General features: G+C 47.3%; 1 protein-coding gene across 1 annotated transcript; it reads left to right on the forward strand.

The window, feature by feature from the left end:
• Positions 1-535: 535 nt before the first annotated feature.
• Positions 536-3,828, forward strand: LOC142187913 (uncharacterized). The gene is made up of 6 exons (XM_075261720.1): positions 536-711; positions 790-913; positions 1,824-1,909; positions 1,990-2,046; positions 2,127-2,241; positions 2,813-3,828. Exons 1-6 carry the CDS (start codon positions 628-630, stop codon positions 3,772-3,774), a joined length of 1,428 nt encoding a protein of 475 aa, XP_075117821.1. The 5' UTR covers positions 536-627; the 3' UTR covers positions 3,775-3,828.
• The last annotated feature ends 11,098 nt before the right edge of the window (positions 3,829-14,926 follow it).

The raw sequence follows: 14,926 nt of genomic DNA on the forward strand, positions 1-14,926 counted from the left end.
CAGGCATAGTATATACTAGTATATACACGATTTCTGACGGCTGCAGATTCAGTGCCCGCCCGGGATCATCAGCGTGACCTTGTTACACACTCCAGGGGGCTGAATCTGTCTCAGGGGTTTATGGCCTTCTACAGGAACAAGCCCTCACATCACTAATCATAGACCCGGCTGAGCTGATGAGGAGCTTGCGAACTGATGATTTGTTTACTTGTCTGCACCAATTCCCCTCCCCCCTCCCACCAGACAGTCTATTCCTAGGGGTCTCTTCATCCTTCAGATATTGTGTATATACTAGTATATACTACGCCTGAGGAAGAGGCCGAGAGCCGCGGAAGCTTCTAATCTGTCGTCATCAGTTCGCCATTAAAGAAGGAATCAACGACTGAAGACTCCAAACCCAAAGACTCTTGTTTCTTATATTTCATATCCCTAAATGTGTCTCTCCATATACAGGTGTATACAATAGTGAGGAAGACATTGGGGGGCGGTGTGACTCCCATCATCCATCTCCAGGAGTCAGGAGGATGGAGCCGGGGCCCCACCATAGAGCCAGGAGGAGGAGGCAGCAGGAGTCGGGGCCTCACCATAGAGCCAGGAGGAGGAGGCAGCAGGAGTCGGAGCCCCACCATGGAGCCTCCCCCTCTCTCCCTGATACATGAGCAGAAGATCCTAGAGATCATCTACAAGATGCTGGAGCTGCTGACTGGAGAGGTGACAGTGCTGGGAATGCTGGGAAATTATACAGTAACTGGAGGGGTCGGGGTGATGACTGTATCATTGTGTTGTCAGGTTCCTATAAGGTGTCAGGATGTCGCTGTCTATTTCTCCATGGAGGAGTGGGAGTATTTAGAAGGACACGAGGATCGGTACAAGGAGGTGATGATGGAGGACCCCCAGCCCCAAATATCAGCAGGTTACTTATGTTAATATTCTAGCAGTATATTGAAAAAATAGGAAAAGGAGGGTATATCAGTCTGCATTTAATAAGATGTTATATAGTAGGTGACTCCATACAATGAATAGTCGCAGCATTATAAAACCCTATTCATACTGCCCACCTATATTATCTGTGAGTGCGGTGTGCAGAATTTCCAGTGTATTCTGTGAAATGAAGATTGACATTGCCCATCTCTATGATCTCTGAGTGCTGTGTGTAGAATCTCCAGTGTATTCCAGACTGACACTACTGGTCTGTACTATCTGTGAGTGCTGTGTGCAGAATCTCCAGTGTATTCTACAAAGTGCAGAAACTGCTTGCTACAAACCTGTGAGAGTCAGCCCTTCTGACTCACACTACTGGACTGTACTATCTGTGAGACAGGTGGAAACAATGCAGTGCATGTGCAGCGTGGTGAGACTCCTCCCCCTCTGCAGAGGCATGATGGGAAATGTAGTCTGCATCAGTGAAAGTGTATCAGAGGTGACATAGGAGTCAGGATGGAAGACCATAAATGGGCTGTACATAGGGTGCCTTTAGAGTCAGCCCCATTGATGGCACAACCTCACCTACAGGCCACATGTCGTAGCGGAGGGTGAGGGGGCTGATATTTAATAATACAGTGAGTGTGAGTGCAGGAGGGGAGAGCCGCAGTAATTCTGTAATGTCCACAGGGGCCGAAAAATACAGGGGGAGAGGAAAGGTTTTGTCCAGGGTGCGGCAGCTCCTATAGCCTGCCATGATCACCTGTATCTGAGCCCTGAGGATGTGCTAAACCCCAGGAGTACGGCCTATAATGTGCTGGGACCTCTGTACAGGGGGGGAGGGGCAGAACATTGTAATCTCTGGTGCTGAGAGACCCGTCTGGTACATTGTGTCCCCACAGATGGATCCAGTAGGAGAAATCTCCCCGAGAGATGTCGTCTGTATTCCCAGGACTGCCCGGAGGAGAATGTCCCAGAGGATCACCAGGTAGAGGACACTAAAGTCCCCGAAATCTGACCATAAAGTCATCACCCCCAAGATCATTGTACGTGTTCTTGTCTGTTTAGGGTATCAATCTGATTTATGTAAAGACTGAAGACGAGGAAGAGACGGAACATCATCAGGTAGGTGGCGCCGCTGAGCCCTGGGGCACATCCATACATGTGCTGGATTCTACAGTGAATTGTTCCATCTGTCACATCAGGGAGAAGATCTGACTAATAGTAAGGAGGAAGAAGAGGAGGAGGAGAGGATGAGGAGCCATCACCTGTGTAAGCGGGAAGAGGAGGAGGAGGAAATGCCCGGAGGTGTTATCTCAGGTACAGGCTCATGGATGTGAAAGGTGAAGGCAGAGCTTCCCCTCATCAGATTGTGGCCATTACTACAGGACTGTCGCTGACAGTCACCACCCCTCACCCGCTCACTACTTATCACCAAGGACCTACCTTGTATATAATTTTGCATCCTTTTGGCCCCCAATAAGAAGGCAGCTCCTCAGTGTAGCCCTATAGGTCATAGGTTTAGGAATTGAGAAGTTATCTGACAACGCCACAGTGTCTTCTGACAACTCTGCACACATGGATATTGTGCGGGGGCAGATCCCGGCTGGTATAGGATAGTATGAGAGGTATAGAGGACTCGATCACCAGACACCGATGTGCTATTCGAGGGTCATCAAGTCCAGGTTTGTGTAATACAAAGGCCGGAGTCATGCCGGGGGATTTTGGCGCCATTTGTAGTTTGGAGCACATTCATAAGGAGGCGGCACTATAAGGCAGGGACTTCATCCTGCGGGACCCACTTATGGCTTTATTGCAAAACTGCGCGTGTGTATACAGCCTCATGAAGTTTAATGTCTTGATCATATAAAATCCATTTTTATTTTAACAGAAAATCCCGGTAATAGTTGTGAGGGGAGCGTCGTGATAATGCTGAATTATAAAGTAGAAGATGAAGATATGATGGAGCGCTCCGCAAGAGAAAACCTCTTTACCCCTAATGTACATCCAGGACGTCACAATATAGATCCATCATATAATCCCCCGAATCATGAGGAACCTTCTCCTGACCAATCACAGACTACGAGCACAAGGGTTAATAGGCCCCAATCTCATCAACAGGTCACAAAAAGCTCAGGACTTCTTCAACAGAGAAAATTTCACACAAGAGAGAAGCCATACTCCTGTTCAGAATGTGGCAAGTGCTTTACAGATAAATCAAGTCTTGTCAGACACGAGAGAATTCACACAGGAGAGAAGCCCTATTCATGTTCATTGTGTGGGAAGAGCTTTACCAATAAATCACATCTTGTCAAACATGAAAGAATCCACACAGGAGAGAAGCCATATTCATGTTCGCTTTGTGAGAGATGTTTTAAAGATAAATCAAGTCTTGTTAGACATGAGCGAATTCACACAGGAGAGAAACCATATGCCTGCCCTGAATGTGGGAAATCTTTTACCCAGAAATCAGATCTTGTTACACATGAGAGAAGTCACACAGGGGAGAAGCCATACACATGTTCAGAATGTGGAAAGCGCTTTACAGATAGATCAAATCTTATTATACATCAGAGAATTCACACGGGAGAGAAGCCATATCCATGTTCAGAATGTGGGAAATGTTTTACAGATAAATCAAACCTTGTTATACATCAGAGAATCCACACGGGGGAGAAGCCATACTTGTGCTTGGAATGCGGGAAATGTTTTATTACTAAAACTGGACTTCGTGATCATCAGAGAATCCACACAGGAGAGAAACCGTATCCGTGTTCAGAATGTGGGAAGTGTTTTATGGATAAATCAAGTCTTGGTAAACATCAGAGAATTCACACAGGAGAGAAGCCATAACCATGTCCTGTATGAGGAATGAGGAAATTACATGTCAAATACCTCAAAGAATTTGTGTGTGTGGGAAATGCTAAAAGGGAGCAAAAAAAAAAATCACCTGATAAAGATTTTATTTCTGTATATACAGACCTAGGACGGACGGACGGACGGACAGCGAGTACAGGATTGATGCTGTAGCAGATGTGACATCTCAATATCTGACCGTTATTTATACAATAGAAAAAGATGAGGGAGCAAAAAATCCAAATAAATAGACTCATAATTTATTACAAAAAACCTTCTCCCTCCGTCCTGAGCAGATTTATCACCTCCCTCAAGATGACGGCATGTTATTGTATTTAAGACGCGCCCCCCGCCTATATGATCCTGGTCTTAGTCCAAGGCCACACCTTGCAGATTGAATTTTTATTAAAAGAGAACGTGGCACCAAATTTTTTTTTAAAACAATTTTTTTTTTAGAAACATTTTAAAAATCTTTAAAAAAATAAATAAATCTCATTCTACTTCGTCCTAATAACAGTGTCAGACTGTGGGGGGTTTTCATTGCAGCAGTGACCTCATTTCCATCACTGATAGAAGATAACGCCTCTCATGACATCACTACTGACCTCAGTGAGTCGCCTCTAGTCTGTGGCTGGCCATGACTATGCTGTAAAGCAGATCACTAAATGCTGTTATCCGAGCAGAGAAGTTCTGGGATGAAGGCCACCCCCGTCATCAAAAAATGTACAATCAGGAAATTGAAACTGATTTCATAATTAAAAAGTTCAGGGCATCGGCCTCACGTCGCGGCTTTCTGCTTCTCTGTATAACGGCCCGTGCAGTAACAACTCTTTCCTGAAGAAGACGCCGGTGAGTTATGTAGCAGAGGCTTTACCTGGAGGTCAGAGACGACGACGCATGACAAGGTAATGGCGTCTATACAAGGAACAATAATAAAACAAAGACACTGAGTGCAGCGGCCATACCCCTGGAAAACACCCGGAGCCTTCACTCTCCCACATCCAGCTCCCTTTATGTCCCATTAGTTCTGTGGCCGATTTGCTTTTTGCAGTGTCTTAGACATCCTGGAGGCCGCTGTCTGCTTATACGCCTCCTTAAAGGGAATGTCCTCAGGAATCAAACTATTCACCAGCCTGATGAAGGGACCTTCTAATAGTCCTGAAAGCTCGCAATATCTCAGCATTTTTAGCTGTTGTTAGCCATCAACTAGAGAGTAGGGAAATATTCGGGATTCGATTCGAGCAGATCCTCAATATTCAACTAATCAAACGACTATCGAGCCCCATTATAGTCTATGGGGAAAAAATGCTCGTTTCAGGGAAACCAAAATCCGACTAGTTGGTGTCACCAAGTCCACTATGACACCCCAGGAAATGATGCAACACCTCTGCAATGTAACTGGGCCAGCAGGGGGCGCATGTCTGGGGGCATCTAACACACCAAAGCCCCTCTATTACCCCACTATCACAGTCTAACAACTACACACTATACACACTCACTACAACCTCTATCACAGTGGGGGGAAATACCCGGAAACCTTCTTTCCTCCACAATACTATGGACAGAAACCCAAATTTTAAGCTAAAGAAGCATTACCAAGCCCCCCTTTATATCACTTTGCCCATGACAACCACAGATGGCACAGGCAATGGGAAATCCTTCAGTCCCCCCCTGACCTGTCATTGTGTGTGATGTGGTGAGACCTCAAAAAATACCTTTTGTGGCTCTTGAGGTGAGCCCTCCCAAAATAAGAAAGAGGCCCTTAAGCTGAGCCATACAAGAATTTACTTTTCAGGCCCTTGGGGTGAGTTGAGCCTTTTAGGAGCAGAGTATTATGTTCTTTGCTCTTTAAATTTCGTTTTTCAATGCTGATGGTGGAGGAGGAGGAGGAACTGGTGAGCTGGAGCAGAAACATGGAACTTCATGTCGGGGTGCTTGACACTGGTGGAGATGTAAATCCTGGAGAGTTTTCAGGCTAGCTGCGGCTACTGTAGTCTTACGAAAGTGGGTGCACAAGCCCCGCACTTTCACCAGTAGCTCAGGCACATTGGGGTAGGTTTTTATAAACCTTTTCACCACCAAGTTGAAACCGTTGGCCAGGCATGGAAAGTGTTTGAGTCTGGCAAGCTCCAGAGCTGCTACCAGATTCCGGCCATTATCACACACGACCATGCCTGGGCCCAGGTGCAGCGGCGAAAACCACATTGCTGTCTCCTCTAGGCTGACATCCCTCACCTCGGAGGCAGTGTGCTGTCTGTCCCCCAATCTGATGAGCTTTAGCACAGCCTGCTGACGTCTCCCCACGCCAGTGCTGCAGCATTTCCAGCAGGTAGCTGGGGTTGATGTTACAGAGGAGGAGGGTGGTTTGTGAGAACCCCTGCCAGGAATCTTGGGCAGGGAGAGGAGGCAGGCCGCCCCAGTTTGCGACCCAGTCCCAGCCTCTACTACATTCACCCAGTGTGCCGTAAGTGAGATGTAGTGCCCCTGTCCGCATGCGCTTGTCCACGCGTTGGTGGTCAAGTGGACCTTAGTGCAAAGCGCCAAACTCAGGGCCTGCCTGATGTTATGCGACCAGGCACACCAGGAGAAGTAGGGACGGCATAGTGAGATGCCGCAGCTGCCATCAGGTCACAGAAGGCCTAAGTCTCCATAAGCCTGAACAGCAAGATTTCCAGGGCCAGTAGTTTGGAGATGTGACCGTTTAAGGCTTGTGCATGTGGGTGAGTAGTGCTGTACTTTTGCCTGAGCTCAAACGTCTGGGAGATGGTGGGTTGCAGGGAAGAGGTGCATGATGGTGCAGGTAAAGGAGCAGAGGCAGGAAAAGGGGAGGATGAGGGTGAAGTCCCCAAAGTGGCAGAGGCAGATGTGGAGTGTCCAGGCTGATGATTATCCTGCGTTTGCTCTCTCCCACTGAGCCCAGTGCTTGCCTTCCAAATGACGGCGCATGGCTGAGATGGCCAGGTTGTTCTTCTCAGAGCCCCTATCCAGTTTTGAGTTGCACAGTGTGCAAACCGCACTCAGTTTGTCCACACCAATGAGGAACGTGGCCTCGGTGGGGGAGTTTTTCTCAAGTGGCTAGTACAGGGAATATCTTGGGCCTTGCTGGCTCTGGCCTGGCTTCTGTGAAGCAGCTGTCCTCTGCCTCTGGACATGCCTCTGCCTCTAGCCACCTCTTTGGTGCTGCGCTTGCCTCCACATCTACATTGCTTTCCCCGCTAGATATCACCCCTGTCCAGGTCGGGTCGGTCACCTCGTCGCCCACCACCTCCTCTTCCACTTCCTCTTTCAGTTCCTCCTCCTGCACACCGCACATAACAACAGCCTGCTCTGATGGGAACTGTGTCTCGTCATCATCACTGAGGACGGGTTGCTGGTCCACAACCACAAAATCAGCAGGAGATGGCGGATGCTCCAGTGTTTGGACATCAGGACACACAAATTCGTTTGTTAGTTTCTGGGATTCGGGAAGTGGTCAGAGTCAAAGAGTGGAAAAGGACCATAAAACAGCTCCTGGGAGAGGAAAAGGGTGGGATGACTCTGCTGGGAAGATTGGGCATGTTGGGAGGAAGGAGGGGCAGACTTGGGTAGGAACACAACTGGAGGTAACTGGCTGGTGCAAATGCCACTGGAAGCATTATCCGCTAGCCATTGTAACTCCTGTTCCTGGTGCTCGGCCCTATTCAGTGTTGTACCCTGCACCCTGCTTAACGTTCCTATCAAGCTAGAGATTGTGGAGAGGCGCAATGCTGGCTGCCCTCTCCAGTAGGCATTAGATCCACAGTAGCTTGACCGCAGCCTGGGCCCCCAGCTGGATTTCCACGCCCCGTCCTCGTCCCTTTGCGCTAGTCTTACGCATTTCTAGTATATAACAGGAGATGGACAAGGTACATAGCGCCCCAAATACCTCTGTATGTTAGAGGTATATACTGAGCTTAAAACAGGTATATACAGTCCTATGAAAAAGTTTGGGCACCCCTATTAATCTTAATCATTTTTAGTTCTAAATATTTTGGTATTTGCAGCAGCCATTTCAGTTTGATATATCTAATAACTGATGGACACAGTAATATTTCAGGATTGAAATGAGGTTTATTGTACTAACAGAAAATGTGCAATATGCATTAAACCAAAATTTGACCGGTGCAAAAGTATGGGCACCTCAACAGAAAAGTGACATTAATATTTAGTAGATCCTCCTTTTGCAAAGATAACAGCCTCTAGTCGCTTCCTGTAGCTTTTAATCAGTTCCTGGATCCTGGATGAAGGGATTTTGGACCATTCCTCTTTACAAAACAATACAAGTTCAGTTAAGTTTGATGGTCGCCGAGCATGGACAGCCCGCTCTCAAATGATCTGAAAACAAAGATTGTTCAACATAGTTGTTCAGGGGAAAGATACAAAAAGTTGTCTCAGAGATTTAACCTGTCACCTGGGCACCTCAACAGAAAAGTGACATTAACATTTAGTAGATCCTCCTTTTGCAAAGATAACAGCCTCTAGTCGCTTCCTGTAGCTTTTAATCAGTTCCTGGATCCTGGATAAAGGTATTTTGGACAAACAATTCAAGTTCAGTTAAGTTAGATGGTCGCCGAGCATGGACAGCCCGCTTCAAATCATCCCACAGATGTTCAATGATATTCAGGTCTGGGGACTGGGATGGCCATTCCAGAACATTGTAATTGTTCCTCTGCATGAATGCCTGAGGATTTGGAGCGGTGTTTTGGATCATTGTCTTGCTGAAATATCCATCCCCGGCGTAACTTCAACTTCGTCACTGATTCTTGAACATTATTCTCAAGAATCTGCTGATACTGAGTGGAATCCATGCGACTCTCAACTTTAACAAGATTCCCGATGCAGGCATTGGCCAAACAGCCCCAAAGCATGATGGAACCTCCACCAAATTTTACAGTGGGTAGCATGTGTTTTTCTTGGAATGCTGTTTTTTTGGACGCCATGCATAACGCCTTTTTGTATGACCAAACAACTCAATCTTTGTTTCAACAGTCCACAGGCTTGTCCAAATGTGCTTTTTCATACCTCAGGCGACTCTGTTTGTGGCGTATGTGCAGAAACGGCTTCTTTCTCATCACTCTCCCATACAGCTTCTCCTTGTGCAAAGTGCGCTGTATAGTTGGCCGATGCACAGTGACACCATCTGCAGCAAGATGATGCTGCAGCTCTTTGGAGGTGTCTGTGGATTGTCCTTGACTCTTCTCACCATTCTTCTTCTCTGCCTTTCTGATATTTTTCTTGGCCTGCCACTTCTGGGCTTAACAAGAACTGTCCCTGTGCTCTTCCATTTCCTTACTATGTTCCTCACAGTGGAAACTGACAGGTTAAATCTCTGAGACAACTTTTTGTATCTTTCCCCTGAACAACTATGTTGAACAATCTTTGTTTTCAGATCATTTGAGAGCGGGCTGTCCATGCTCGGCGACCATCAAACTTAACTGAACTTGTATTGTTTTGTAAAGAGGAATGGTCCAAAATCCCTTCATCCAGGATCCAGGAACTGATTAAAAGCTACAGGAAGCGACTAGAGGCTGTTATCTTTGCAAAAGGAGGATCTACTAAATATTAATGTCACTTTTCTGTTGAGGTGCCCATACTTTTGCACCAGTCAAATTTTGGTTTAATGCATATTGCACATTTTCTGTTAGTACAATAAACCTCATTTCAATCCTGAAATATTACTGTGTCCATCAGTTATTAGATATATCAAACTGAAATGGCTGCTGCAAATACCAAAATATTTAGAACTAAAAATGATTAAGAATAATAGGGGTGCCCAAACTTTTTCATAGGACTGTAACAGGAGATGGGCAAGGTATAATGGGGGAAAAGGTGGTACGGAATTGGAGCCCTTTTTTCCGATGCCTCCATTGTCCTAGTTCCTGTCCCATCTCCCCTGCACTGTTATTGGTGTAAAAAAAGCTCCAGGGAAGGTGGGAGGGGAAGTGAATTTTTACTGTTTACCACGTGGTATTCGAGTATGAATACTTCGATTTATTTCCTTACTAAAATATTTAACCTTTCTCTCTCTTCTGGAATCTTCCCATCCTCCTTCATGCTGTTATAACTCCGCTATTGATAAAACCCTCCCTGGACCCATCCTGTGCTGCTAACTATCGACCCGTCTCTAACCTCCCCTTCATCTCTAAACTTTTGGAACGCCTGGTTTATTCTCCTTTTAATCCGCTATCTCTCTGCTAACTCTCTGCTTGACCCCTTACAATCTGGTTTCCGCGCTCTGCACTCTACTGAAACGGCTCTCACAAAAGTCTCTAATGATCTCCTAATGGCTAAATCCAATGGTGACTTCTCTCTTCTTATTCTTCTGGACCTCTCTGCAGCTTGTGACACTGTTGACCATCATCTCCTCCTCACTATGCTCCGCTCAGTCGGCCTCATGGACACTGCGCTCTCCTGGTTCTCCTCTTATCTCTCAGACCGCACTCTCAGTGTATCATTTGCGGGCTCTGTTTCCTCCCCTCTTTCCCTTGCTGTTGGGGTTCCTTAGGGCTCGGTCCTCGGCCCCCTGCTCTTTTCTCTCTACACAGCCCCCATTGGACAAACCATCGCCAGATTTGGCTTCAGGTACCATCTTTATGCTGATGACACCCAATTATACACATCTTCCCGGGACATCACCCCTGCACTCATACAGAACACCAGTGACTGTCTCTCTGCTGTCTCTAATATCATGTCCTCGCTCTATCTGAAACTAAATCTCTCTAAGACTGAACTACTACTGTTTCCACCATCTAATAGATCTGTCCCTGATATATCCATTGCAGTCTCAGGCCTTACTATAACTCCTAGGCAGTAAGCCCGCTGCCTCGGGGTCATATTTGACGCAGACCTTTCCTTCACCCCTCATATTGAATCACTCGCACGTTCATGTCACCTCCACCTCAAAAACATCTCCAGAATACACCCTTTCCTCACCAGAGATACACTAAAGACACTTATTGTCTCTCTGATTCATTCTCGCCTTGACTACTGTAACTCCTTACTAATCGGTCTTCCCCTCACTAAACTCTCTCCTCTACAATCTATTCTGAATGCAGCGGCCAGGCTCATCTATCAGTCTAGACACTACAGCGAGGCCTCCGGTCTGTGCCGGTCACTACAGCGAGGCCTCCGGTCTGTGCCGGTCACTACAGCGAGGCCTCCGGTCTGTGCCGGTCCCTACAGCGAGGCCTCCGGTCTGTGCCGGTCACTACAGCGAGGTCTCCGGTCTGTGCCGGTCACTACAGCGAGGCCTCCGGTCTGTGCCGGTCACTACAGCGAGGTCTCCGGTCTGTGCCGGTCACTACAGCGAGGCCTCCGGTCTGTGCCGGTCACTACAGCGAGGCCTCCGGTCTGTGCCGGTCACTACAGCGAGGCCTCCGGTCTGTGCCGGTCACTACAGCGAGGCCTCCGGTCTGTGCCGGTCACTACAGCGAGGCCTCCGGTCTGTGCCGGTCACTACAGCGAGGCCTCCGGTCTGTGCCGGTCACTACAGCGAGGCCTCCGGTCTGTGCCGGTCGCTACAGCGAGGCCTCCGGTCTGTGCCGGTCACTACAGCGAGGCCTCCGGTCTGTGCCGGTCACTACAGCGAGGCCTCCGGTCTGTGCCGGTCACTACAGCGAGGCCTCGGGTCTGTGCCGGTCACTACATTGGCTGCCTATTCATTATAGAATAAAATATAAAGTTCTCCCCCTCCCCCAAAAGGCTCTCCATAATGCCGCACCTCCATACATCTCCTCCCTCATCTCTGTCTACCGCCCAACCCCCGCTCTCTGCTCACTCAATGACCTAACACTTCCATCCTCTATTATCAGACCCTCCCCCGCTCGTATACAAGACTTCTCCCGAGCTGCACCACTTCTCTGGAATGCTCTACCCCGGACAATCAGATAACTCCCAATTTCTACAACTTCAAGTGCAAACTAAAGACACATCTCTTCAGACAGGCCGATCACAATTCCTAATGTCAACCCCTCCGTACTACAATTAGAATCCCTACATTTTAACCCTCCTCTGTCCCCGCTTCCACATTACCCCACTTGATATGATGCCTTTCCAGCCTAACTTATTTGTTCAATCTCCATCCACATGTTACAGGACACGACTGGTGACGGCTCATAAAGTCTTATGTTTGTGTAATGACAGTCACCTCTATTACAGAAGTGTCTGACCCCTGTATAAGTAATGCCGCCCCTGCTATCTCTTGTGTCCCCCCCTCTACCTCATAGATTGTAAGCTCTTGTGAGCAGGGCCCTCAGTCCCGTTGTGTGAAATGACTTTCTTTGTAATGTATCTGTCTGTATTTGTACTCTACAAATTGTACAGCGCTGCGGAATATGTTGGCGCTATATAAATAAAATGTATTATTATTATTTCCAGTAAAGACTAATATGTAATGTTAATTAAAGATAATGAACATGAAATACTCAACCAGCAGGAGAAAAACTGATGTGCAGAAGGCCCAAAGGCACAACGTGTTACGGTAACAAAGCAATGTACTTCGGCTTCTTCCAAGGGCTGTGTTCAGTGATTTGCATATTGGATGTTTGGAAACATTTATAAGATGACTAGTAGAAGGACTCTGCTTCACACGGGTATATTCCATGTTTTGTTTGTGCAGTGGCCCCATAGGATTAGCTTTGGTCTAAGAATGCTGACATCCAGTATGGCCGTCCAGTATAGGTGCAGCATTTATGGCTGTGTTGTTATGGAAAGCTGGTAAATGAAATGTGAAGTTATTTTGGCTAATACACATCATACGACTGAATACTTAAGGATCTCTGAACTGCTGTCGACTAATACAGAACCTAAATAGCTTGCTTGCTGTGGAAACCTGGTGTAAAGCTGTGTGTATGTGAAGACTGAAGAACGTACAAGTTTCCATTGGTCTATAAGCATCATGTGATCGTGTGTATTTCAGTTTGGATATCAGTAACCTGCGATTGGTTGTTTGAGAAACCTGGAGTAAAGCTGTGTGTATGTAACTTTGTGTAACAGTGTCATACACAGTGACATGCCCCTTTAAATCTGACCTACAGCAGTGAAGACAAATGGCTGGATTGTTATGGAAACCTGGAGTAAAGCTGTGTGCATGTGGAGACTAAGCGCCTGCAAGCTTCTATTGGCTGATAAGAGACATGTGACCGTGTGTATGGCAGTTGGAATATGAGTGAAAGACTTGCAGGTTTGTATCGGCTAATGCTGGTTATTTTTTGGGGATACTGTATCTCAGGAATGGTACGTCTGAGAGAGCTGAGGCCTGGTCTAAAACCTTCCCGGACATCTAAAGTACCTGTCTACAAAATTTGGTAAAGATCGTTCCAGTCGTTTGGTCGCGCATAAAGAACAGACAGACAGAAACTCATATATATACTCTCTATATACATACATAAGAGCTGATGGGACTGAATTATTAGAAAGTTTTTCTTTTCATCAAAGTTCAAAGACCAGTGGCCATGTTAACCCTTACTGCGCTTTCCAGAGATGTCTCAACTGGTCCACAGTGACGTGTGGTCATCATGATGATTCCTGAGGAAGACGCATTGCAAGTTGTATCTGTGCGGTGGAGCTGTATACTGCGTCACAGGGGTTAGGAGTGATTACATGGATTTGGTTTAGACTATGCTATTATACACAGTCCAGTCCTAATAATGTGACCAGCGCCTACATTAAATAACCAATGGCAGAAGGCGCGTGTCATCAGCCATCTGGGTGCACTCATCATTGTGGAAGACACGATGGATCAGCACACGTATGCCTCTAACCTTGCGGACCATGTTCACCCCTACATGCGAATTGTTTTCCCTCAGGATGATGGCGTCTACCAGCAGGACAATGCGACGCGTCATAAAGTTCACAGTGTACGGGCGTGGGTCGAGGAGCACTAGGATGAGTTTACTGTACTTCCTTGGCCAGCAAATTCCCCGGACTTGAACCCAATCGAGAATCTGTGGGACCACCTTGATCGGGTTGTTCATGCCATGGATCCTCAACCGCGTAACCTAGCGCTGCTGGACACGGCACTGGAGTCGGCTCAACATCCCAGTGACATCATCACAACATCCCAGTGACATCATCACAACATCTCCTCTCTACCTGCACAAAAAAGTCCCGAGCCGATCCTGGTGTAATAGCCTTGATGTTTAAAAGGATAATAAACGTAACAGGTGACTGCTGACCTGATTGGGATGTGTAAGACACAACAACTGTAAGGACATGACAACCGTTGTGGATATAGCGGGCAGCAGCTGATCTCCGTCACATGGACGTCAGGACAAGGGAGATGGTGGACAAAGGAGATGGTGGCCAGGGAGATGGTGGACAAGGGAGATGGTGGCCAGCCTCCAGGGAGGACAGGAAAGGAACAGCACTCATCCTGCCACGGCAGGTCACACTGGCTTACGTATGTTGTGACTCACCGTGGCAGGATTTATGTGCACTTGGGAAAGGGCCTTACGGCCTGAAACGCGTCGTGCAGTAAAGTCATATTTCGCGTATCAGTACGGGTGAGCGCTGTTCCTTTCCTGTCCTCCCTGGAGGCTGGTCCTCCATCTCCCTCTCGTCCTGCAGGTCTCGCAGCGTCCGCTCTGCCAAAGGGGATTATTCTGGATTGTGACCGGTGGTGACACTAATGTGACTGCACTGTGTATCTACACATGGAAATCTACAACAGCTTTACTCCTTCTACTGAAGACGATGATATACCCCATGTCACATGTGAGTCCTCCTGATATACCCCATGTCACATGTGAGTCCTCCTGATATATCGCATATGTCACATGCGAGTCCTCCTGATATACCCCATGTCACATGTGAGTCCTCCTGATATACCCCATGTCACATGTGAGTCCTCCTGATATACCCCATGTCACACGTGAGTCCTCCTGCTATACCCCATGTCACACGTGAGTCCTCCTGCTATACCCCATGTCACACGTGAGTCCTCCTGCTATACCGTGTCACACGTGAGTCCTCCTGATATACCCCATGTCCCATGTGAGTCCTCCTGATATACCGTGTCACATGTGAGTCCTCCTGATATACCCCATTTCCCATGTGAGTCCTCCTGATATACCGTGTCACATGTGAGTCCTCCTGATACACCCCATGTCACATGTGAGTCCTCCTGATATAC

This window comes from Leptodactylus fuscus, unplaced genomic scaffold, assembly GCF_031893055.1.
Source record: "Leptodactylus fuscus isolate aLepFus1 unplaced genomic scaffold, aLepFus1.hap2 HAP2_SCAFFOLD_314, whole genome shotgun sequence".
NCBI classification, from domain to species: domain Eukaryota; kingdom Metazoa; phylum Chordata; class Amphibia; order Anura; family Leptodactylidae; genus Leptodactylus; species Leptodactylus fuscus.

Coding starts and splice junctions, on each gene's coding strand:
- LOC142187913 (XM_075261720.1), top strand. CDS start 628: ATGGAGCCTCCCCCTCTCTCCCTGATACATGAGCAGAAGATCCTAGAG. Junction 914..1,823: donor CCAGCCCCAAATATCAGCAG/GTTACTTATGTT, acceptor GTGTCCCCACAG/ATGGATCCAGTAGGAGAAAT. Junction 1,910..1,989: donor ATGTCCCAGAGGATCACCAG/GTAGAGGACACT, acceptor TTGTCTGTTTAG/GGTATCAATCTGATTTATGT.